The sequence below is a fragment of the Pyrenophora tritici-repentis genome, chromosome 9 (genome assembly GCF_003171515.1).
Source record: "Pyrenophora tritici-repentis strain M4 chromosome 9, whole genome shotgun sequence".
In the NCBI taxonomy this organism is placed as follows: Eukaryota; Fungi; Ascomycota; class Dothideomycetes; order Pleosporales; family Pleosporaceae; genus Pyrenophora; species Pyrenophora tritici-repentis.
The window spans coordinates 1,513,809-1,537,909 of record NC_089398.1 but is presented as its reverse complement, the minus strand read 5'-3'; the positions used below and the strand labels follow the sequence as shown (position 1 = coordinate 1,537,909).

Sequence of the window (24,101 nt, the reverse complement as noted above, 5' to 3'; positions counted from 1 at the left end):
GATTATCTGCAAGGTGGCAAAGATTAGGGTACCGTGGTGATGGTGCGACTGCTGACTGTAAGGACCGAAGATGCCATGGAAGTGATGTTGATGGCGCGTCGTGTTTGGGTGCGGTTCGATGGACAGCATCGTAGGAACACGCTAGCTAACTTGGGATCTTGGCGTAGTCATTGAAAATTCCAAGGTTGCAACCCCTGTCTTGTCCTGTCGATTTATGAGGCCGCGTTGGACGATTCCGGGCCACAATATCCAGACAAGTCGCAAGAAACACATAGCAAGTCGGGAATGGTATCGCGCACGCTTCGAACAGGTCACGATTGAAGCTATGCTTGGGATAGGTGAAGCAACGCATGCAGCATGCGTGTGTACCTGCCCAGGTGCACCGATAGGGCTATTGTGCGGCTCACTAGCCCGCGACCGACTGCAGGAGAAGGCTCGATCTGATAATTTTGTTCTAGGACATAGCGGCATGGCCTGGCTTGCATAGCAGATCATGTAATGATCATGCACGGGACGGCCTTAGACCCGACTCGACATGGCCCCACTCAACAGCAACACGAGCCAGGAAACACTTTCAACAACACACTACACCGGACACTCTTACCGATGCGTTTGCCGCTGACAGTTAGGCTTCCATGGACCGCGTGGGGGATCAAGTACATAACTATGACTAGCATCAGAGACACTGCCACCCGCGCAGGCAATGTTGTCGTCATCGGAGGCGTGCCCGCACCCGCCCACGTCCTCTTACCCACCATGTCGCGCTACGACTCTGGGCTAGCATAATTCCGGTGGAGCTTCGGTTCACAGTCTCGATGCAGTCTTGTCGCAAAACTATTTTCGCCCTTGTTTCTCCGTCTGCTTGCTGAGCGCCCGCCGCGTTTAGCACATCGTTACCCGCCGCTTGTCGAATGACACGTCCGCTCACCAGCCGACCAGCATGTATGACGCTGCTTCTGTCAACAACAACGTGCTCAGCATCACGGTGCAGGTTGCGACCCAAGATATTATCGAAATACCTTTTACCTTACCTTGAGACCTTTTGTTTTCCAAGCCCTTCCGACTCATTTAGGGGCTTCGACAGCCGGGCTTCGTTTCGCGCTCACTTGCTGCCTACTCTTTTCCAAGACTGCGCGCTCTCTAATCAAGCTTCGACGAGCTACATAGTAAAGGCCCTATAGCCTATTATCACGTGCACGAGCCTTGCGTCTGTTCGAAGGTACCTCGAGCCTTTCCACCAATCACCGTGCTGCGGTTTCTCATCACTGAGACAACCCGGGCATCCCATCCTACGGGCTTTCATGCAGCACCTACTATTATCTGTTTAATACTATCATTTGTTCTTCTAATTTTCTGAGCTGTTGCTGGAGGCGGCACATAACCAAAATTCCTGAAGCCATTCATATCTGTTAGCGACACTACCTCGCAAAAAATGGTACGAGAGAATGGCGCCAGCCAGCGCTTGTCGATTCTCAATGGACATCCCTCGATGCTGGAAGGACCACAGCTTCTTCATGAGCTAGTGCGGCCCTTGGATCATGACGCGACCGCTATCGATTTCCTGGAACATGGATCGAAAAGACGGAAGTTCTCATACAAGACCCTGCATCTCTTGAGCGATGTTCTGGCTGGAAGGATCACGGAAATACTAGCGAAGCTCGAAAGTGTATCACCAATCATTCCAGTGTTTCTACCACAATCACCCGAGCTTTACGTGGTTATTCTGGCTATCTTGAAAGCAGGGAAAGCCTTTTGCCCCCTCAATCTCGATACACCATCAAAACGACTGGAATTCATCCTTGACGACATATCGGCCGACTTAATTGTCACCTCATCATCCTACTACGAGCAACTAAAAACAGCCACCAGTATTCAAGTCGTTTGTGTCGATGGCGAGCTCTCTGATCGCGGCCATCGTCTTACAGTTAATCTGCCGCAGCCGAACACCAATGACCTCGCATACGTATTGTATACTTCTGGGTCCACTGGAATGCCCAAGGCAGTGAGTGTATCTCATCGCGCGGTCACTCAGAGCCTCTTAGCGCACGATTCTCACATCCCTGACTTCCACCGCTTTCTGCAGTTTGCAGCTCCTGTAAGTATACTTCCACCGCTTCTTCTTGACATATACTTACCTAAGAAAAAAGACCTTCGACGTTTCTATTTTCGAGATATTCTTCCCTTGGCTTCGAGGACGGACGTTGGTTGGCTGCACACGCGAGCAGATGCTTGATGATCTTCCCAAGACGATCAACAGTCTTGAGGTAGATGCTGCTGAACTCACACCAACAGTGGCGAGCAACCTCCTTCATGGCAGAGCAAGCGTGCCAGGCTTGAAGTTATTGCTCACTATTGGTGAAATGCTTACGCAACATGTTGTTGATGAATACGGTGGTACCGGAACCCTTGACAGTATATTGTGGGCCATGTATGGACCAACTGAAGCCTCAATTCACTGTACGCTACAGCCAAACTTCCCAGCAACCTCTTCTACCGCCACAATAGGATTTCCGCTAGAAACAGTCTCGGCATTTGTAATTGCACCTGCAGCAGAACTTCAGGATCCAACTTGTATCGAGATATTACCAGTCGGACAAATTGGAGAGCTTGCTATTGGTGGCCCTCAGGTTGCTGAAGAATATCTCAATCGGCCTGACCTCACGAGTGCATCTTTCGTCGACCATCTGTATTATGGTCGGCTGTATCGAACTGGCGATCGAGCCAAGATCAACGAACACGGAATCTTGGAGTGCCTAGGTCGTGTCGTGGCTGGTCAGGTCAAACTGAGGGGCCAGCGGGTCGAGCTGGGTGAAATCGAAAAAGCTATCATGAAGATGGAGAGCTGCCGTACAGCTGTTGTAATGGTACTACAGGACAACTTGGTCGCCTTCTGTGCCGTCGACTGCCAAGAAGTATCGCGCGCGGACGTTCTCGTCACCTGCAAGCAGTGGCTTCCCGCATTCATGATCCCATCCGACGTATGCCTTGTAGAAGTCATGCCACAACTTCCATCTGGCAAGACTGACAAGGATGCGCTTGCAAAGAGTTATAGTCGCACTGTCTCTTCAGGTGACACGCCTGTATCTGCCACCTCCGGCGATCCCCAGAGCCTGGCCATTTTAGATCTCATCAGACATTATGCATCGCGAAGTGTTACGATGGACTCAAATCTCTCCCTTTCTGGACTGGATTCGCTTCGCTCCATTCGCATAGCATCTGCACTGCGACGGGAGGGGTACAATGTTGGGGCGATGGACGTACTGTCAGCTTCGACAGTGAGGGACCTTGTTGCCGTGTGCAAAAGCGATAAAACCATAAATGGCGGAACAACTGATGCTGCCAAATTGTCTACTTACACAGAGGTTGCTCGGCTTCGGCGTTGGCATAATGAGATTGCTTACGTAATCCCATGCACTCCGCTTCAGGAAGCCATGTTGGCAGAAACGATATCACGACCCAGTGCGTATTGCAACTGGATTGAAGTGGAGCTTTTGGTCCCATGCAAGTATGAAAGGATTCGGGACGCTATCAGAGTTCTCGCCAGCGCTACCGAGATCTTACGCACCGGCTTCCTCCTTGAGTCTCAACATTCAACGACTTTCTCTCAAGTGATATGGAAAGATCTGTTGCCATCTCAGATTCGGGAAGTCAACTGTTTCTCCAAAGCTTTCTCACTTCAATCTGATGATGACTTACTACGGCCTCTCACTATCCAGATAACTACAAGCTCCGAGCGGCCCCGGCTTCTCTTTCAGATGCATCATGCTTTGTATGACGGATGGTCCTTCGACCTGATTCTCTACGATTTAGATAAGATCATTCGTGGTGAGGAGACGATTTCGCGGCAACAGTTCCAGGCTGTGACGCATTACCTTGTGCATAAGGAACAATGTCATGACCATGACAGCTCCAAAAAGTACTGGGCTTCCTTGCTTTCGGACTATATCCCTACCACTATCCCAAACTACCATGGAAAGCTCTTGCACAGCCGAGCCATACGACGCTTCTCCGGGAAGTCTGCCGTTTGTCCACGAAGCTTAGCTCGTCATGCTCGCGAACTGGCTATCAACCCCCAAGTTTACTTCCAAGCAGCTACTGCCTGTATTCTCAGATTGTACAGTGGCGCGACGGATGTTGTCCTTGGCAACGTTACTTCAGGACGAACCATGCCTATAGCTGGAGTTGAGGATGTTATCGGTCCCTGCATGGCCTCTGTCCCTTTCCGTATGGATTTTAGCGACACACATTGTATTCGAGACATATTATCCAAGACTCAAGCAATCAATCGAGAAAGTCTGCGACACAGCACTGTATCGTTGCGCGAGATAGCGAGAGCGGCAAACGTACAGCCAGGAACACAGCTGTTCGATATATTGTTTGTGTGGCAGCAGTCTATCGTTTCCGATTCCAATTCATCTCTCGTTGCCCAGATCGTCGACAACGCAGATGAATCCGAATTTAGAGTCACGTTGGAATTTGAACCGCGCGGAGATGACATATTATTCCGCGCCACTTTCGATGTCGCAACCATACCGGAGCAGCAGATCGCATACATGGCACGTCAAATCGACCAAGTGGTAGAATTGTTCTTAGCGAATGTCAATGGCGACATTGCTTGTATTAATCGCTGCTTTGCCACAGAGTCCCTGTCCATAGCCAACGCTAAGCCTCTGCAGCGGCCAATCGACCACGGCCCTTCCCATGCGGTCGAGCATTGGGCTGCAACAGCTCCGTATAAAAGCGCCATTGTTTTCGGACATCTTGTCAATGGTGTAATTGCGATTCAAAGCACGGCTACCTATGGCATGCTGAATTCTCGCGCCAATCAGCTCGCTCGCGTTCTTGCAGAGCACGGGGTGGGAAATGATCAGCTAGTCTGTATCATTATGGAGAAATCCATTGATCTCTACGTCTCTATTCTGGCCGTACTAAAGCTTGGTTGTGGCTACCTACCGCTAGTTCCTGAAACCCCATTAGACAGGGTCAAAACCATTCTGGTGGATGCACAAGTCAGAGTATGTGTCTCGGAATCGTCTATTTCAAGCGCTATGTCACAGGATGTCTTGGTTGATTTCGTCGACTTTGATCTTATCAGGCTCTCGGACTATCCCGACGAAAACTTGGACGTACCCTACAATGGACAGCACCTAGCTTATGCTGTTTTTACGTCTGGTAGTACCGGAACACCCAAGGGAGTCCTTGTCACTCAAGATAACCTCATGAGCAACTTGCAATATCTTTCAACATTGTATCCCTTTTCGGAGAACTCACGTCTGCTCCAGTCATGTTCGCAAGCTTTTGATGTCAGTGTCTTCGAGGTTTTCTTCTCCTGGTACGTTGGCTTGTGCCTATGCTCCGCAAAGAAGGATGATGTATTTCATGACTTCGAAGCTGCCATCAATCGCCTGGAAATCACGCATCTGAGTCTCACGCCTACAGTTGCTGCCCTAGTGGACCCAAGGAATGTACCAAAAGTCGAATTCCTCGTGACTGCAGGTGAAGCCTTGACGGAGACTGTTCGACGAAAGTGGGCTGGCAAAGGCTTATACCAAGGCTATGGTCCTTCTGAGACCACGAACATATGCACCGTGCGGGCTAAGGTCACATCTGACGATCTGATCAACAACATAGGCATGCCTTTCGATAATACTTCAGCATTTGTGTTCGATCCCGATAGCAATGCTATCCTCCCCAGGGGCGCTGTTGGGGAACTTTGCTTTGGAGGCTCGCAGGTCTTCCGCGGCTACCTGAACCGACCAGAACTCAACGCTGCAAAGATCATGAATCATCCTCTTCATGGCAGAATATATCGGTCTGGTGATATGGGTATACTGCTGCCCGATGACTCCATACTGTCCACTGGGCGTTCGGATGACCAGGTGAAGATCCGAGGCCAACGGGTTGAGCTCGGAGAGATCACATCGATCTTGCTCGATCACGAAGCAGTCAGAGACTGTGTTACGCTGGTCACGTCTCGATATCACCATGCTAAGATGCTAGTAAATTTCTGGGTACCCGCTACGAACGCAACACAAAACTTCCGGTGCTTGCAGCCCACAGAATTCGGGGTTGCAAAGAAAGAGCTGTTTGCGCTACTCTCCCGGCGTCTACCTACTTACATGGTTCCTTCTAACCTCATACCCATCTCCTATCTCCCAATGACCCCACAGGCGAAGATTGACAGGCGTCTTCTCTTAAACCTGTTCAGTGGCTTGACAGAAGCATATTTGACCCACACTGCCAATTCGGAGGAGAATAGCGAAGAACCTGGCTTGTCATCTGAATGGGAGCAAAGCGTCGCTCAGGTTCTGGCCCAGGTGCTTGACATTCCACCAAGCACAATCCGACGCAGTTCCTCGTTCTTCAATCTGGGGCTCGATTCTGTGTCCGCTATACAATTCTGCAGTGAGCTCCGCAAGGAAGAATTGGGGGACTTCGCTGTTTCAATGCTTTTAAAGAACCCGTCAATCGCACACCTAGCATCCGTGGAAGGCTCGAGCTCCTTGGTACGAACAACAGTCAAGAAGCTCAGGGCTAATCTAGACAACGTGTTCAACCCAAAGCTGGTCTCAGAGATAACTTCGTACTACGAACAGCGAGGTTCTCGAGTGGCTAGGATTCTTCCATGTACACCACTCCAAGAAGCTATGCTTTCAAGCGGCCAATCGTCTACAGATGCCGCTTACTGTAACGTCATGATCTTCGATATCAGAGGAGACGTGTCCCAGCTCCAACTTTGCTGGGAACACATGGTCCAACGTCATGAAATTCTTCGAACTTCCTTCTTCGCGACTGAAGAATCCTCATTCGCGTTTGCTCAGGTCATTCTGCATCGTGAGGACTTGGCTTGGCACCACCAAAAGTTAGGGAATGAGCTTCGATCGCAGATCTACCAAGCTCTAACCAGCCTTCTCGAAGCTAATGAGCCCCCTGTCTACTTTGCATTAGCTCAAGACGGCCTCTCTACTAAGTTGCTATTTTGCTGCCACCACGCGCTCTACGATGGTATTGCCATCTCCACTCTAGTCCGTGAGGTACAAGACTTGTATCTGGGTTATAATCTTCCGTCACCCATATCATACGACACATACTTGCATCATATGCTTGTTATGGATGCCCATGAAGCCGATGACTACTGGAATCATCTCCTGGATGGCTTTGAGCCTACATATTTTCCCACTCTCACAAGCAAGATTGCCAACGCTCCCGGGAGTCCCGCCTGTTCGACGAGAGACCTAGCATTACCACTCGATAATATACGGCAGGCTTGTCGAAACATGTCGGTGTCACTGTTATCGGTGATTCATGCTGCTTGGGCGAAACTCCTACATTTGTACATGGGCGAGAACGACATCTGCTTTGGAAATGTCGTGAGCGGGCGCAGCATTCCGGGGGAAGATTTAGAGCGTCTTGTGGCGCCTTGCTTCAACACACTGCCTGTCCGTGTCGTACTCGATTCCGCCAAGAGCAACAGGGATTTGACAAAACTGATACACACTCTCAACATAGACTCGCTAGCTTACCAGCTGACTCCACTTCGACACATACAAAAGAAGCTTATCAAGGACGGAGGTCGTCTTTTTGACACTCTTGTTATACTTCAGCAACCGAAGGAACAACTGAATGATTCCATCTGGTCACTTGACGACGATATAGGTGACATGGATCTCCCAGTAGTGTGTGAGATCATTCAAGACCAGACTAGGAATGCTTTAAAGCTGGTGTTGCATTACAATACTTCGCTACTGGCAGAAGCGGATGCCTCCGTTGTCATGGAGACATTTGATGCCTCTCTGGTATCCATCATCGAACATCGTCAAGCTTCCTCCATGGACATCGTCGAGATACCCTCTCATCTTCGAGCAGAATCAGATGTTGGCTCTACGACGGTGACTGCTTCAGAGCTACTGCACTCCGGGTTCGAGCGCATGTCGTCACTGGATCCGGATCGTGTAGCGCTTGATTTCTTACATCCTGAAGGAGGCAGGACCACCTGGTCTTTCATGACCTTGAACCATAAGGCAAACCACATCGCACATACGCTTATTGAGGCAAAAGCTGGGCCTGAGGATATCATCCCCATTCACATTTCGAAGAGTCCGCAGTTCTATGCAAGTATACTGGGGGTTCTCAAAGCTGGCGCTGCATTTGCACCGGTGCATCCCGACTTACCTGAAGCGCGGAGAAAGCTAATGCTTGCAGAGTTGAAGCCAAAGCTTCTTCTATGTTCTGATTGTTCAATACCCCCTAAAGGTCTCACTGAAGCGCTCGTCATCAACGTTGGAGACATCGCACCTTCCTGCCGGACCAATCCTGTCATTGGTGGCTTGAAGAACTCGCATCTGGCCTATTGTTTGTTCACTTCTGGTTCTACCGGCGTACCAAAGGCAGTAAGCATGGAACATCGCGCTCCAGTGCAAACTATAGAAAGTTCCAGGGCGCTCGTGCCTTGGAGCCCATCCTCCAGACTGCTACAGTACGCCGCTACGTCCTTCGACATGTGCTACTATGACTGTTTCCTTGCTTGGACCTTTGGTTTCACCCTTTGTGTTGCAGAACAAAACCATTTGTTGAACGACTTGCCGAAGGTGATCAACACTCTGGGTGTTGACTTACTGGATCTTACACCATCAGTTGCAGCGTCTTTGAGAAGATCAGATGTACCAAACGTCAAATGGCTCTATTGTATCGGCGAGGCCATGTCGCCCGCGGTCGTCAAGGAATGGGGGGCCCTGTGCGTCAACTCTTACGGACCTACTGAGGCGGCTTTCTGCACAACAATGAGCCCTGTCTCGAAAGGAACGAAAACTTCAATTATTGGCAAGCCCTTCCCAAGTACTTCTTTCGCTGTGTTTTCAGAGCGAGGTAAATCGCCTTTGGCTATGCTGAGCGTCGGAGAACTGTACATCGGAGGTGCCCAACTTGCGCGAGGCTACTTTGGTAAGCCTGATCTCACCAATGAGCGTTTTGTGAGTAGATGCGGCCAGAGGTTTTACAAGAGTGGTGACAGGGTGCGCATGCTGAGCGACAGGAGCTTCGAGTTCCTTGGACGGACAGACGACCAAGTGAAGATCCGTGGACTGAGAGTAGAGCTGGGTGAGATCAACAGTGTTCTCCAAGAGTCTCACCCAGATATTCCAGCTATTACTACACAGATTCTCAGGAAAGACACGACGGCAAAGGAGCAACTGGTGTGTTTCTTGGCGCTGCACCAAGACATCGAGGAGACCGAACGTATCACACTTCGCGGAAACCTCAAAAAGACTGCAAGCACCCATCTGCCTTCATACATGGTGCCCAGTTTCTTCTTGTTCGTGAAAGAAATACCCAAATCCATGGCGGGGAAGATCGACAAGAATGCGTTAACAAGCATCTTCCGGAGCTGCGCTGATGAAACCTCACTCGCCGATGGCATTTCGAATTCCCCAGCGTACCAATGGAATGAGTTGGAATCACGAGTCCGACAGGTTCTAGCGCGACTCTCTAAAACCTCACTGGACGACATTCTGCCGACAACGTCAATCTATCAGCTCGGCCTCGACAGCATTAGTGCAGTACAAATCGCGGCAGCGCTCCGGAAACAAGGTCAAACTGTGAATGCCACAGATGTCTTGAGACATACCAGTTGCGCTGAGCTTGCGGCACATATTGATCGCACGAGCACAGTAGTTACACCTGCAACCCCTGTCTTCAACTTCACCAGTTTTGAGTGCACCCATAAGTCGCAAATCTTGAAAACCCATGATATCAAGCACGGGGATGTCATAGCTATTCGACCTTGTACCCCTCTGCAAGAGGGCATGGCATCTCAATTCCTGGCCAAAGAAGGTTCTGTATACATGAATCATGTTCGGCTACAATTGGAGTTGGACACGGATATGGACAGGCTGAAGATGGCATGGGCCACCACGACGGCACGTCATAGCATGCTACGAACTGGCTTTGTTCACGTGGAAGACCCACTCCATTCTTTTGCGATGGTCGAGTACACCCCTGATTCCGTCACTCTACAATGGATTATGACACAGGAGGGCGGTGTTTTCGATCCGGTTAATGCATGGCTAGGGGAGGTGAGATCCAGAGCTTTGGACAAGCTTCACTTGCCACCTTGGCAAGTACGTGTCGTTTGCGAAGATGGCCACTTGTTCCTCGATCTGGCTATCTTCCATGCAATTTTCGATGCCCGAAGTCTTCAGCTCATCTTCCATGATGTCGCAGCTGCCTATCACGAACAAGCTCTCCTCCCGCCACTATCTCTGGATCCTGTCATCGATAGTATAATCCGCTCAAATGACGAAGACAAAAGCAGAGACCAATTCTGGGCAGGCCTTGGCAAATTGGCAAACCCGTCTAGATTTCCCAACCTGGCGCCTTTGAGATACGATGTGAGACCTCCATTAGTTTGCACAAGACGGTCGAATCATTCTCTTGATGATCTGGAGAGCGGCTGTCGCGCAGCCAGCATCACGTTACAAGCTGCTGGCATTGCTAGTTGGTTATCACTCTTATCTGCTTACACTGGAGAGAGCTCCGTGACATGCGGAGTTGTACTCTCCGGTCGAACATTTGAGGCAGCAGAGAGCGTTGTGTTTCCGTGCATCAACACTGTGCCTTTTGCACTAAAAGTAGCAGAAGACAGAGCCGGTATGCTCAAACAAGTCATGGCTCTGAACGTGGAAATGCAGCAATATCAGTCCACTTCACTCAATGAAGCCCGAAGACTGATGGGCTTTCCGAACGAGTCACTCTTTGACACCATCTTCGCCTACCAAAAACTGAGTGTTGAAACGAGTGCCAGCAGTCCCTGGAGCGTGGTTGACGAAAAAGCGACAATAGAGTACCCGCTTTCGATCGAATTAGAGCCCAACGCAGGACGACTAGAATATCGCCTGACCTTTTTACCGCATATCATACCGGAAGAACAGGCCACGTTGATACTCCAGCAGCTTGATCATCTCATGGAAGATTTCATCTTGCCTACAAAGACTACTGTAGTTGGCAAAAACTACTCAAGTCAACTCTACTCCATCACTCCGGCCAAGGAATACGAGTTGATGTCTGACGTTCGACTGCTCCATGAATTCGTTGAACAGACGGCAACAAGATATCCTGAGCGTGTTGCGTTTGAGTTTTTCAGCGCGAAGGACAACGGTGAGCGCTTTGTCAAGCGTTGGACTTATTCCGAGTTGGATGTCGAAGCGAACAGGGTCTCACAGTTGCTGAGAGCTCACGGTGTCAAACCAGGTAGCCTTGTTGGCGTGTGTTTTGATAAGTGTCCGGAAGCCTCTTTCGCCATGTTGGGTATATTGAAAGCCGGGTGCGCTTTCGTTGCGATTGATCCTGGAGCGCCTGCTGCACGTCAAGCATTCATTGTGGAAGACTCACAGGCCCAAGCCATACTTTCACTATCGTCACAGTCTCACAAGTTCAAGACGAGCCTTGCTGTTCCGATACTTGATCTTGACCATATCGACTGGCATTCGCTGTCTGGATCCAAGCTCATGATTAATCGTGAAATCAGTCCTCAAGACCGCAGCTACTGTTTGTACACCTCTGGCACGACTGGTACCCCCAAAGGTTGCGAATTAACTCATGAGAACGCAGTACAGGCTCTTCTCGCTTTCCAGCGCCTGTTTGCTGGACATTGGGACGAGACTTCGCGCTGGCTCCAGTTCGCATCTTTCCATTTCGACGTATCGGTTCTCGAACAATACTGGAGTTGGTCTGTTGGCATCTGTGTGGTGTCGGCCCCTCGTGATCTCATATTCGAAGACCTGTCTTCTTCTATCCGAGATCTCAACGTTACGCACATCGATCTGACACCCAGCCTCGCCCAGATCCTACATCCAGATAACGTCCCAAGTCTTTGCAAGGGAGTCTTCATCACTGGCGGTGAGAGCTTGAAGCAAGAGATCTTGGATGTGTGGGGCCCGAAGAGTGTGATATACAATGGCTATGGACCGACGGAAGCAACGATAGGTTGTACAATGTACCCGCGAGTTCCAGCCAATGGTAAACCCTCCAATATCGGTCCTCAGTTCGATAATGTGGGCTCCCTTGTTCTTCATCCCGGCTCTGACGTCCCAGTCTTTCGGGGCGGTGTCGGTGAGCTCTGTGTCTCAGGCAAGCTCGTTGGTAAAGGATATCTCAATCGTCCAGAGTTGACCGCCGAGCGCTTCCCACATCTCGAACGTTTTGGCGAGCGTGTTTACCGAACCGGAGATCTGGTGCGAATATTGCATGATGGCACTTTCGATTTCTTGGGTCGTGCCGACGACCAAGTCAAGCTACGTGGTCAGCGCCTTGAGGTGGGAGAGATCAATTCAATCATCAGGCAGTCAGGAAAGGGTATTTCAGATGTTGCGACGCTGGTGCTCAAGCATCCAAAGCAGCAAAAGGAACAGCTTGTTGCCTTTCTCGTATGCGCAAGTCCGTCAAAACCTCTCCCCGAGGTGATTTTGAGGATCTTTGATCAAGTAATGCACGCGAAGGAGGCTTGTCAGGAGGAGCTTCCGCCGTACATGGTTCCTACTCACTTTATTCCTCTCACTGCTATGCCGCTCAATGTCAATAACAAAGCAGATGGAAAGGCACTTCGCGGCTTGTACGAGGATCTTTCCCCTAACGATCTCCAGAAACTTTCAGCTACAGTCCATGATCAACAGGAACCATGGTCAGACCAGGAAAAGAAGGTTCACAAGATTCTGTCGCAAACGCTCGGCATGAATGAGGAATCTATTACCAAAGATACCAGCCTGTTTGAGTTGGGCATGGACTCAATCACCGTAATTGGAGTATCACGAGCGTTAAAGCAGAGCGGATTGTCAGAAGCTACTGCATCTTTGGTCATGCGATATCCAACAATCAGACGTCTTACAAAAGCTTTGGGGACTGTTACTTCGCTCGAGAATAGCCGGGGTTCTGTAATCGCCGCGCAGCAGTCTGTCAGCGCAGTTCAGCACCGCTATCGCCGTGTAGCCGCCCATTCCCTGTCAGTCGAACCTGGTATGATCGAAGCTCTCGCCCCATGCACACCTTTGCAACAGGGTATGATTGCCAGGTCCTCGGAGAGCGATGAAGGGCTCTACTTCAACACTTTTCAGCTCAAGCTAAAAGAAGACATCGACGAAGAGAAGCTAAACGAAGCATGGCAAAAGGTTTACGCCTCAACCCAGATCTTACGTACAGTTTTCATCAACACAGAGGAAGGATATGTTCAAGCAGTCCTCCAGGATGTTCGATTCAGCGGTGTTATTCATACTGCAGTCGAGCATCAACGCGTTCGTGAACATCTGGATAACTTAAGACGAGAGTGGCTAGTGGCTAACCAGGCTGAGCTCAGACGTCTGTTCGAAGTGCACCTCGTCGTCACGGAAGAGGAGAAGCTGTTGGTCATTCACATCTTTCATGCTTTGTATGATGGAAACAGCATTGGCCTGATCTTCCAAGCTGTTTGGAATGCCTACCATCAGCGGGCTTCGCAGTCTGTTGCGCCTTCTTTCCATGCTGCTTTGGCTTATGGCCCATTGAGGATGGTAGATGGGGCAAAGCGCTTCTGGCAAGGGCATATCTCGATGGATTCTCTGTCCTTCCCTTCGGCGGCTGGCAAGTCTAGTATGGAGACTATCGTCACGACGCGACAATTGCGTGGGTTAGTAGCATTTGATCCTACCCGACGCCAACTCAGTGTTACCGCACAGGCTATCATACAAGCTTGCTGGCTCAGCGTACTTCAACAGCATGTCCAGGGAATACTCACAACCGGTATGGTCGTCTCTGGACGTAGCATCAACCTCGAGGGTGCAGAACGCATCATGGGTCCGATGTTCAATACCATCCCTTACCAGCATCGCGCCCAAACCAGAGAGTCTTGGGCGTCGATTATCAAGAGGATACACGATTACAATGTTGCTTCTCATCCGTATCAGCACACGGCCCTGAGAGACATCATGAAGTGGTGCAAAAGAGCTCCCAGTCGCCCACTGTTCGACAACCTTTTTGTATACCAAGTTTCACAAGATGACGAGGATTGGACCAGTAATGACACTTGGACGCTCCTAGATGGAGATACTGTCGCCGACTATCCCGTAGCTTTTGAAGTCGAACAGAAATCTGACAGCGACTTCAATCTAACCTTGGTGACGCAAGGACATGTTGCCTATGAGGGAGGGGCGAATGAGCTACTGGATCGATTCGAGGATGCGTTGCATCAGGTCCTAGAAGATCCATCTGCCTTGCTTGAGCTGCCAATCGGACCAAACGTGGTGACTGCAAGTAGCAATGTTGCAAATACTCCTGCGGATTTCGGAACCAACGTCGCAACAGACTTCGCGTGGACAGACAGTGCCATTAAGATTAGAGAAGAGATTGCCAACTTATCCGGAAACAATCTTGAAGAGATCAATGAGGCAACATCTATCTTTGAACTCGGGCTCGACAGTATCGATGCGATCAAGCTATCTTCAAGGGTCAAGAAGCGCGGAATCAATCTTCCAGTCAGCGCCATCATGCGTGGACTGAACATCGGGAAGATGGTGATGAACGTCTCGATCACAGAGGATCACGCCGAGGACTCTACGTCAGAATCAGATTTCGATCTTCAAAGGCAGAGATTGATCCGACATCTGGAGGAACGCGCCTTCAACACAACAGATATTGAAGCAGTCCTTCCTCTGACACCCTTACAAGAAGCTATGGTCGCTGAGATGACTACATCTGGATATACGAGGTACTATAACTCCGATGTATTAGAACTGAGCGCGAATACGAACACCGAAAAGCTGCAGCAGGCTTGGGTGAACGTTGTTGAACATTCGCCAATCTTGCGCACTGGCTTTGTGCAAGTCGATGACCCAGATGTTGATGGTTCCTTTGCACAAATCATTCATCAACAACCTCACAAATTTTGGTCGCAGATCAACTTGGAAGAAGGGCCCGATTTCCCCTCAATCTTCGAGAAGCTCCGAACCGATGCTAGACAGACTCCGCTGTTGACACCCCCATTTCGCCTTGTATTCATTGAAACTCCTAATCGCAACTACCTTGTATTAAGCATCGCACATGCTTTGTACGATGGTTGGGCTCTCAGCCTACTGCATTCCGACGTGCACCGAGCATACGGCGATGAGCTCACATCTCGACCGAGCTATGTATCGTCATTGGCTGGTATCATTTCAGCGTCAGGCTCTGATGCCGTAGGGTTCTGGCGGGATTACCTCTCAGACGCTACCAAAGTTCTTTTCCCGCGGCGCGCAGGTTTATCCAGTGATATTAGCAGCACTGTTCATCGCTACGAACACTATAGTGCGGTAGCGCTAGATGGGGTCCAGGCTTTCGCGAAAAGGAGCAACATTTCTCTTCAGACAGTCGGACAAACAGTATTTGCCCTGGTATCTGCATTCTATACCCACTCACTGGATGTCACATTCGGTTCTGTTTTATCGGGACGCGACGATGACGAGATGTCTCAGCTACTCTTTCCGACGATGAATACTGTTGCAATCCGAGCCATACTCCATGGCAACGGCACCGAGATGCTGCGTTACGTACAGGATAACCTTGCGAACATCAAACAGTGGCAGCATTACCCACTTCGCAAAGCCCTATCTCAGGCGGGTGTTGGTGGTAGATTGTTCGAAGGCCTATTCATATACCAAAAGAGCTTGGAGCAAGGGCAAAATAGGAGTCAAGAGCTTTACACTAGTGTTGGGGGACATAGTGATGTAGAGTATCCAGTCTGTGTGGAAATGGAGGTAATTGGCGATGCCTTGGTGTGGCGTTGCGCAGTGAAAGAAGAGGTTTTCAATGAAGAAGGAGCAAAGGTTTTATTGGATCGAATGGACGATGTGCTGAAGTACCTGATGGCCAATCCAGAAGCGCCTGTAATCGGAATAACAACGGCTGGAACGTCGGTGTGCGGGCTGCCAATGTTTGGAGAAGACGGTACAGGACAGGCCAAGATATCCGAACTTCCCCAGGACAAGCGGGTCGAGATTTCGGCAGACACACCGACTACACGCAAGATCCGCAAGATCTTGGCCGCTGTATCGAAGATACCTGAGGATGAGATCACAAGCGATATGACCATCTTCCACATGGGTCTGGACTCTATTAGCGCGATCAAAGTCTCTTCCCTTCTCCGCAAACAGAATGTCATCATTACTGTTGGCGAGATGCTTCGCGCTGGTACCGTCGCCAAGATGGCAAGGGTAGTGGCTGAGCGCGCTGCTCAAGCGTCACACCACAACGATCAAGATGATCTATCAGCCATTCTGGAATCATTGCAGGGGTTAGACATAGCGGATCTCCTGGACCGAGCTTGTATCAACAACAAAAACGCTGCTAACGTTTTGCCCGTCACTGCTGGGCAGCTATACATGCTCTCAATGTGGGTGAATACCGACGGGAGTAACTTTCACCCGGAGTTCACCTACGAAATGCATGGAGATGCGTCTTTCGAAGCTCTCCAAAGTGCGTGGGAAGCTCTGGTCAGACAGAGTACAATTCTGCGGACATGTTTTGTTTCAACGACTGACGATCAAGCGCCGTACGTACAAATCGTGCTCAAAGAAGTCGAAAGCCCTATAACCGATGTGACGAATTGCGAAGAATACGAACTTTGCAGTCTTGTGCAACAGATCTCTTCCGCACAGCCTTGGGCGCATGTCTTCGTCTCAAAAGTACCAAGCGGTTGGAAGTTAACGCTGAAGATTCACCATGCACTGTACGATGGTGTCAGCCTGCCACTCCTCATGCAGCAGTTACAGAATCTCTGCAATGGCGGCGCCGCACCTCCATGCAACGATGCCTTTGATAGGCTTATCGCCCACAGCTCCACGGCATCAGCTCAGCAAGAGCGAAAAGCATTCTGGGAAGCTTATCTCAACGGCGTTGCGCAGAAGCCCTTGCCACAGCCACCCTCACCCCCAACGGCGCGAACAGAAGTTTTTATGCCAGCCTTATTACGGACCAACAACCTCGAAAAAACGACGCGCCAGCACGGCATCTCAACACAAGCCCTCTTCCTCGCCGCCTACGCAAAGATTTACTCGAGACTCACCGCAGCCAATAGTTCCACCGACGTGGTGATAGGCGTCTACCTAGCAAACCGCTCCCTTCCCATAGCAAACCTATCGACAGCGGCCGTACCCACAGTCAACCTGCTCCCTCTACGTGTCATATCACCACAGGCACACAGCCTAATCGAAACAGCAACGCAAATCCAAGCCGATCTGCTCTCCATTAGCAGCCCAGCAAACGCATCAAGCCTCTTTGAAATCGGCGACTGGACCGGTGTCAAAATCGACACTTTTGTCAACTTCCTTTCGTTGCCTGATGTACAACAGCAAGAGCAAGGAGAAGACACACAGCAGCATATCACCATCAAGCCGACGCAGCAGTGGGAGGAGAGTGTCAACAGGATCGTCTCCGCATCCCCAGCATTGTTGGACAAAGGCGCTGCAGCACAGCTTGTGAACAAACGTGTTAACGACGTGTATTTGGTAAGTTCCGAAAGCGGATCCGGGAACATGCAAAACTAACATCACATAGCACGCCCTCGACATTGAAGCCACGGTGCGGAACAATGGTAGATTGGATATTGGTGTTTTCGCGCCGGTGGAGATGCTTAGTTTGGATCAAGGGGAGCAGTTGGTTAAGGAGTTGGCTAAGGAGTTGGAAGAGTTGTGAGGTGAGGTTGCGGGTACCTGTTACTGTTCGTCTTTTTTCTAGTCAATGTTTCAAGTGTCTGGAGACTACTGTAATCGTTTTACACTATTATTTCAAGTTCATATAACACCCGGGTGGTATACAGTATTATGTTTTGGTAGAAATTTCAGTGATTATATGACTACTTGACTAAGCAAAGTGGGGTAATCCTAAGTGAAAAGAAAAATGGGAATATCCAACCAAATCGTATCACTAGACCATTTGCTCGCCAGCCCTGTTGGCACCAACAGGCTTCCTGTGCACAGCGCCTGCTGCAATAGGGCCCTCTGGATGCGGCAACATTGTACCCCTGGGACCATCGGTAGCGTCGAATGGTGCACCACCCCAGCTACTGCCTTCGTGTGTGCCCCAGCCAGCCTTGCGAGTGAATACGGCATCATGGAAGCCATCAGAGGAGCTAGGGCCGGCACCGTACACCATAGGATCGTGGCGCATAAGAGGGATGTGGTTGAAGCGGAAGTCCCAGACTGAGGCATACACCATGCGGTAAGAGCTGAAAGCCATCATAGTACCGATGAGGGCGCCGACGACGATGTCGTACTAGAATGGTATGTTAGCACCCATTTACGTGTTTGGCGACTACAGTGGCCTTTGTACACCAGTATGTACACCCCAATAGACATGTCTGGCGACTACATTGGCCTTGGTACACTGGTATTTCAAGTGTTTATGGCACACGGGCGGATACTGGGGATGTTTACTTACCCAGTTGTGATACTCGTCGATGGTGAGGGCGCCTCCGATCAAGCAGGCGCCTAGTATAGGAGCGTACAGGGCAATGAGCTTCCACATGGCAGGGTGATAGTTCGCGAAGACCTTGAGCTTAGCGTTGAGGTATAGGTATAGAAAGACGAAGCCAGCAAATGCAGCAGTGGTGTGACCGGAGGGCATAGATTCCAGACTATCATTGATCTCGTTCTTGTCGCCAGTGCAGATGCTACGATCGAACATGATCTGCCTGTAACCGTTGGCAACGTTACCGTACGGGCCGCCTGCTTCATTGCCGTTGTTGTTTGCGCCGACGGATGCGAGTATGCTTTGGGGGATCACGGGTTTGCATACGGCGAGGAAGTGGGGGCGGAGACCACCGATGAGCCACTTGATGAAGACCTGGAAGACGGCTGCGGCGATGAGCGAGTACAAGAGACCAATGGTTGCGTTGTTGACGTCCCAGAAGCTGCGGGCGCGGATCTGGACAATCAGGAAGACGGCAAAGGGGATGAAGAAGGCCATAAGAGCAGCAGCCCAGATGGGAATGATCTCGTGGCGGAGAGGGTAGGCGAACTCGGGGTAAACGATCTCGCCGTTGGAGAAGATGACTGTGGGTGATTAGTATGTCTTTGAATTAAATTCGTCCCCGAGCGTGTTTCAAGTCAACGTACCAGGGAAGCTACGGCTTGGTGCAGGATCCGCCATATAGACCCCGAGACCAACGGCGCCCATAGCAGCCATGGTGACAATGTCGAGCCAGGTGGCCTTGACCCATTGTCCGAAGGTGGGTCTGGTGTTATGAGGCATCTTCTCGTGAGTGCCAGTCGCCGTCGTATCGGCAGCGCGCTTGCTGAAGATAGCCATCGTTGTAGATGGTTGATGAGTTGGGCTGGGTGAGTGGGTAGATATAGTACCGAATAACAGATGACGTAACGCGTTTGTTTACGGAAGGGAGGAGGAGGTGAGCGCACCTGGCCAGCAAACGGCCGTTAGCGTACCAGGGAAGTCCACCCGGGTGTCATATCAACTTTGACATAGTGTAGAAGGGCCACTATAGTCGCCAAACACGTGTATAGAGTGCCTACCCATACTTCCAGTACATGCACTGAATGACACCCGAATGAGCCACAAACCTGTTGCCAACCCTGTTCCTACGCTGCCTAGGTGTTCCTCCATACCGTTTTCGAGCAATATAGCTACGGCATCACACTAGCAGGGTGCGACAAGGAACCTGGGAAAGTTGGCAAAAGCTTGGCCTAGCCGTAGTAAAAGCTTGGCCACGCCAACTGTGGCTTCCGTGTGGCTGGTAGATAGGGCAATGATGGCATTTGTGTGGCTCCCCGGCACGAGAATTGCCGCATGGCCACTCGATTGCTCGCGATCTTCGCCATGTGTGGCGCTGGGGATCGATGGGTTTGGTGTTGATTGCGCGTTTGCTTGCATGAAAATGTGTTGCGCCGCCGACGATTTGCATCGCGTGACGTCACATGTTCAAAATTCTGGTGCTGGTCTGGCAAACGATCGTCGGAGCGTGGTTCTAGGCTTTCATCATCCTATGCGCTCCTGCGCCACAAAATAGAAAATAGACGTTGTGAATTATTGGAACATGTCTGACTGTCACGTGTCAAAAGTTTACGGCGTGTCGCTCTATTTGTGTCGCAGTTGTGCTTCTCAACGCAATCACAGCATCATTAGTTGCCAAGATCATCCTATACTGCTCTTGACTCCAACAGTGTTGCCTGGAAATGATGTAGATATTCCTACATCCAAGCGGTACGGGATTATGGTTTGTATTCAGTCAAAGAGTTGTAGTGTAGGCATACCAATGAACCCCTCAGGCGCAAACCCTATTCTCCCTTTAAGCACAGAAATTCCCTTGCGCAATCGCCAGACATGTCCGCCCTATCAATGTCCTAATCCCCTGGGTATCATCATCATTCTCCTCCATGTCTCGTCCGAAATTTCCACGCCTCATCACGCCAAACCTTCCACCCTCCTCCTCTCCTCTCGTCTAAGAGTGCATATGCACCTCAGTAGAACCGCTACGGTGCCAAGTAGCAAGCAAAACGCCACACCTGCCACACTTGTGTTGAACGTCCTTGGTCGAGTTCATGACGTACGGAATGCATCCCAGGCAGCAGACGCAGCAGAGAACAAACGCCCACACGTGTGTCGTGTTTCCCGTGTCGAAGGCGACGTTGGTCATGGCTCGCTGGCCGCATGCAGGGCAATCTGCAGGCGCGGGTCCACGCTGCAAGTTGGCGATGGGTGTTGCGTTCTGGTAGACGGTTCCGCTTTGTTGTTGGGGTGGCATGCCGGGTTGCATCGCGGCAGCTGCGTCGGGTTGTTCTTCGTACATGGGTTGTTGCTGTTGCGGTTGTTCGTGGGGGGTAGGGCTGCTGGGCGTTGGGATCTTGGTGGTAGACGGGGGGGTTGCTGCTGGCTAGTTACGTCTGGCGACTGAGGGTATTGCTGCATGGGGACTTCGATAGCGTTAGACATGGTACTGGTAATTTTGATTGTTGTGAGAAGTGTTTGTCCTAGTGAAGCGCAACTCTTGTGAATCATCGAAGCGGAAACCTCGAATGACTTACCCTGGACCTTCTCCATGGTGAAGATAGCTGCTGAATCGTCTGCTGTAGAAGCGCGTGCGGTCGGAGAAAGTGCGTTGATGTAGCTATTCAATTGAAAGGTAGGTGAATCGTGTATCTCAAACAAAGAAGAAAAGAACCCACGGAGCGCCCCAGACTATATGTAAAGCCAAATCCCCGCAACGCCTGCTTTCAATCTCCCCAAAACAGACTAACATGCAATTCACAACCGACACAACTTCAGGCCCTCCGCCATTTCACACGGGTACCCACTGCCAAGGGGTGACACTTGCTGCGCGAGCACAGCCCTGGTGCTCGTACCGAGCATCAATGCGCCTACTACCCGCGCAAGGCTCTCTCACTCTTGCCGTAGAGCCAATGAATAGCTGCGGACAGTTGCACGTCAAGATGCGCAGTTTGGTATCAGGTGCCGGGACTGCCGTTTTGGTGTTGGGGCGACGGGCGTTGCGATGATCAAGGGGAGGCGCAATCGGGTAGTCGGGTAGCGTGGGCGCAGGGCGGCAAGCCCATTTGCCTTGTTTAGGTTTAGCGTCGAGGTTAATCCACAGGCTTTGGTTTGGGGGCCAGATTTCAACACTATTGTGTTCTTCACGACCGCCCTGCTGACAGGTATTGCATCACAGAGCCGGCTATAACGTTCCTTCGCTACACATCAAGGGTCAGGATTTTCCCGAGTAAGCAGCTTAGAATACGCTTATCTACTTCATTATATTATAGCTAAGGCTGTGCTGGACGATCAACGTGTGTATATCTGGTTTCAAGTCTAGCCCTAATGTTCCTGCAGACGCCTTTGTTATTTTAAGACAGGTGTGCCACCATCAAGCGAGTTTGCCATCGCCAAAGCATGTGGAAAATGGCTGTGTGGCTGAACCGGTGAACAAACCGCGTTGGCAAGTTGTGTTTAAATTCGACCGAGTATGCACCGGCGCGCGAACCCCTCAGTATCGCGTGTCCATGTCGTCCAAATCGACCTCGTCCTCTGACTCTTCCTCGACGTGGCCGTTGGCATGTGTAGTGTGGCTTGCGTCTCCGCCCACGAGTTTCATTTGCTCAGGAGTCAGGTCCACGACGGTGGGTGCAAAGTCGCCTAGCTCGTCGTCTTCGTCTGCGCCCTTGACTTCCAGTTCCACTCTCTCGCCATCTTCCAACTCCATCATGCCGCGCTTCAGATACGAGCCTTCCGGTTCCCACCCAAACTCTTTCTCCATGAATTCTTGCAGGTCCTCCAATTCGTCGACCAGGTCAGCTTTCCACTTGCCGTCAAAGTCGTCCAAAGCTTTGCGGAATTGGCTGAGCAGCTTCCTCAGGAAGCCCCCACCAACATCATTCATATCAAACAAGTCACCCTCCATATCTGAGCAGTGAGGGAGTTGGGTGCGCAGACACTTGAGGAGATCCAAAAACAGCTGAGAGCGTTGTTGGACGGCTTGCCGGCAAGTGAGAAGTAAACGCAATAGTCTTTTCCACTGTTCAAGACATGAGTTGTTGTTGAGCGTCAAAACCATGAGGAAGGTGAACTGCAGTTCGCCCAGTATCTCATTCTCTCGGCCCCTCAAATCTCTTGCCTGGCAGTGGTTGTCGATGAGGTCGCCAAGGAACCAGGATCGATCCTGTGCAGCTTCTGTTCGTTCTCGGCCAGTCGCACCTTCCCTCCACGTCTTCTTTAGGTCAATGGGGAGGAACCTCAGTTCCTTCTCCGGGTGGAGCATGCTGTTGCTCGTCTCCAGGCCCGGTATCTCGTCCAGATCTTGTGTGGCGGACGATGCGGACGTCAGATTCCAGTGGTCAGGGTTCAGCCCGCATATCCTTGATAATATGGTAGGTGTGACTTGAGATGTAAGTTTGCTCCAATCGGTAGAGTCTTCGGACCAGCCCTCCTCAGCGCCGGAATCTCCCTCTTGCACGGTTTGCCGATATGGGGTCAGGCCGTCCTTCCATATGCTTCCCAAGTTGGCCTTGTGCCTTAGTACTTCAGTTTGTGACGTTTCCGCTACGAGGTCCTCGGCGCTCTCATCCCACTTTTTGACAAAGACCTGTGGTGAGCCGACACCTGGCGTGACATAGAACCACGCACCATGTCTCACCGAGAGCGTGTTGTCGGTTGCAGTAAAGACAAAGTGCAGACCAGGTGGTACATTTTTGACGCCCCGAAAACGTGGCGATGCTGTGAAGGAGAGCAAGTCGATGCCTGCAAGGGCCTTTTGCGGAAGACCCAAGAGCAGGACGCAGTTATTAATCGTCGACGGGTCCATTTTGGGGCGAAATATCTCCTCGAACCACGAGTGCCGCAATATTTTGAGAATAGGTTGTTCGCAAAGCTCTACGTGAGCTGGTGAGAAATGGGGTATCATAGTGTCCAGAATAGGCATGACGCGGAAATCTTTCAACACGTGAGCGGCGGGAGCCTGGTCGACAAACCCAGGGGTTGTCCCGTCAAATAGGAGAAATTGGTTATTAGCGGGAACGTGAACGTTAAAAGTACCAAAAGAAAAGATGAAGGAGAAGAAGAAGACGACGACGAAGATAAGATGCAAATGCAGTGTCTGAGCACACGACAGAGCAGAATAGCCTCAGTAATTAAACTCGTGCCCTGGCAGACGCAGGCGGCCGCAAAGCCTAGGTACATAGCGTTCAAGCAAAGCAAGCTGCGGACATCTGATGCGATGGCACCGCGAATTGGGCCGAGCGAAACATGGACCATACGTCATGCAGTTAGCAATCAGCTCGCCATGACGATCCGCGTGCTCCCAAGTCTGCGTCTCGTGTTTGAGCGATAACCCATCTCCGCCTTCAGCAGGTTCCTTGACATGCCCAGTGCAGTGTACAGTAAGAGTAGCAGTAATGGTCTTTGAGCGTTCTAGACGCGATCTACAACGCGTACGTGTGACCGAAACCGCCGATCGCTTATCCAAATCCACAATACCCAGGAGGTCCCCCACCAACGCCCACCTGGAACAGTATCCGGAACTTTGAAATGCCCATGTTGCGACTTGAACGACTTTTGCCTCCTCGTCCGACTACATATTAGATCTATTTTTCGACACCATACCA

The 24,101-nt window shown here is 50.8% G+C and overlaps 3 protein-coding genes across 3 annotated transcripts; 1 reads left to right on the top strand and 2 right to left on the bottom strand.

Moving 5' to 3' along the window:
• Positions 1-1,432: 1,432 nt before the first annotated feature.
• PtrM4_149620 (EntF, Non-ribosomal peptide synthetase module protein) lies at positions 1,433-17,688 on the top strand (the record flags this gene model as incomplete). Its single annotated transcript, XM_066109999.1, has 4 exons — positions 1,433-2,095; positions 2,148-8,390; positions 8,478-17,501; positions 17,551-17,688. The coding sequence occupies 4 exons, from the start codon at positions 1,433-1,435 to the stop codon at positions 17,686-17,688; spliced, it is 16,068 nt and encodes a 5,355-aa protein (XP_065959982.1).
• Positions 17,689-17,919: 231 nt separating this feature from the next.
• Positions 17,920-19,302, bottom strand: PtrM4_149610 (PgpB, Membrane-associated phospholipid phosphatase; the record flags this gene model as incomplete). Its single annotated transcript, XM_066109998.1, has 3 exons — positions 17,920-18,267; positions 18,433-19,046; positions 19,110-19,302. 3 exons carry the CDS (start codon positions 19,300-19,302, stop codon positions 17,920-17,922), a joined length of 1,155 nt encoding a protein of 384 aa, XP_065959981.1.
• Positions 19,303-21,988: 2,686 nt separating this feature from the next.
• Positions 21,989-23,302, bottom strand: PtrM4_149600 (AAR2 domain containing protein; the record flags this gene model as incomplete). The annotated part of the gene is made up of 1 exon (XM_001938579.2): positions 21,989-23,302. One exon carries the CDS (start codon positions 23,300-23,302, stop codon positions 21,989-21,991), a length of 1,314 nt encoding a protein of 437 aa, XP_001938614.2.
• Positions 23,303-24,101: the final 799 nt, after the last annotated feature.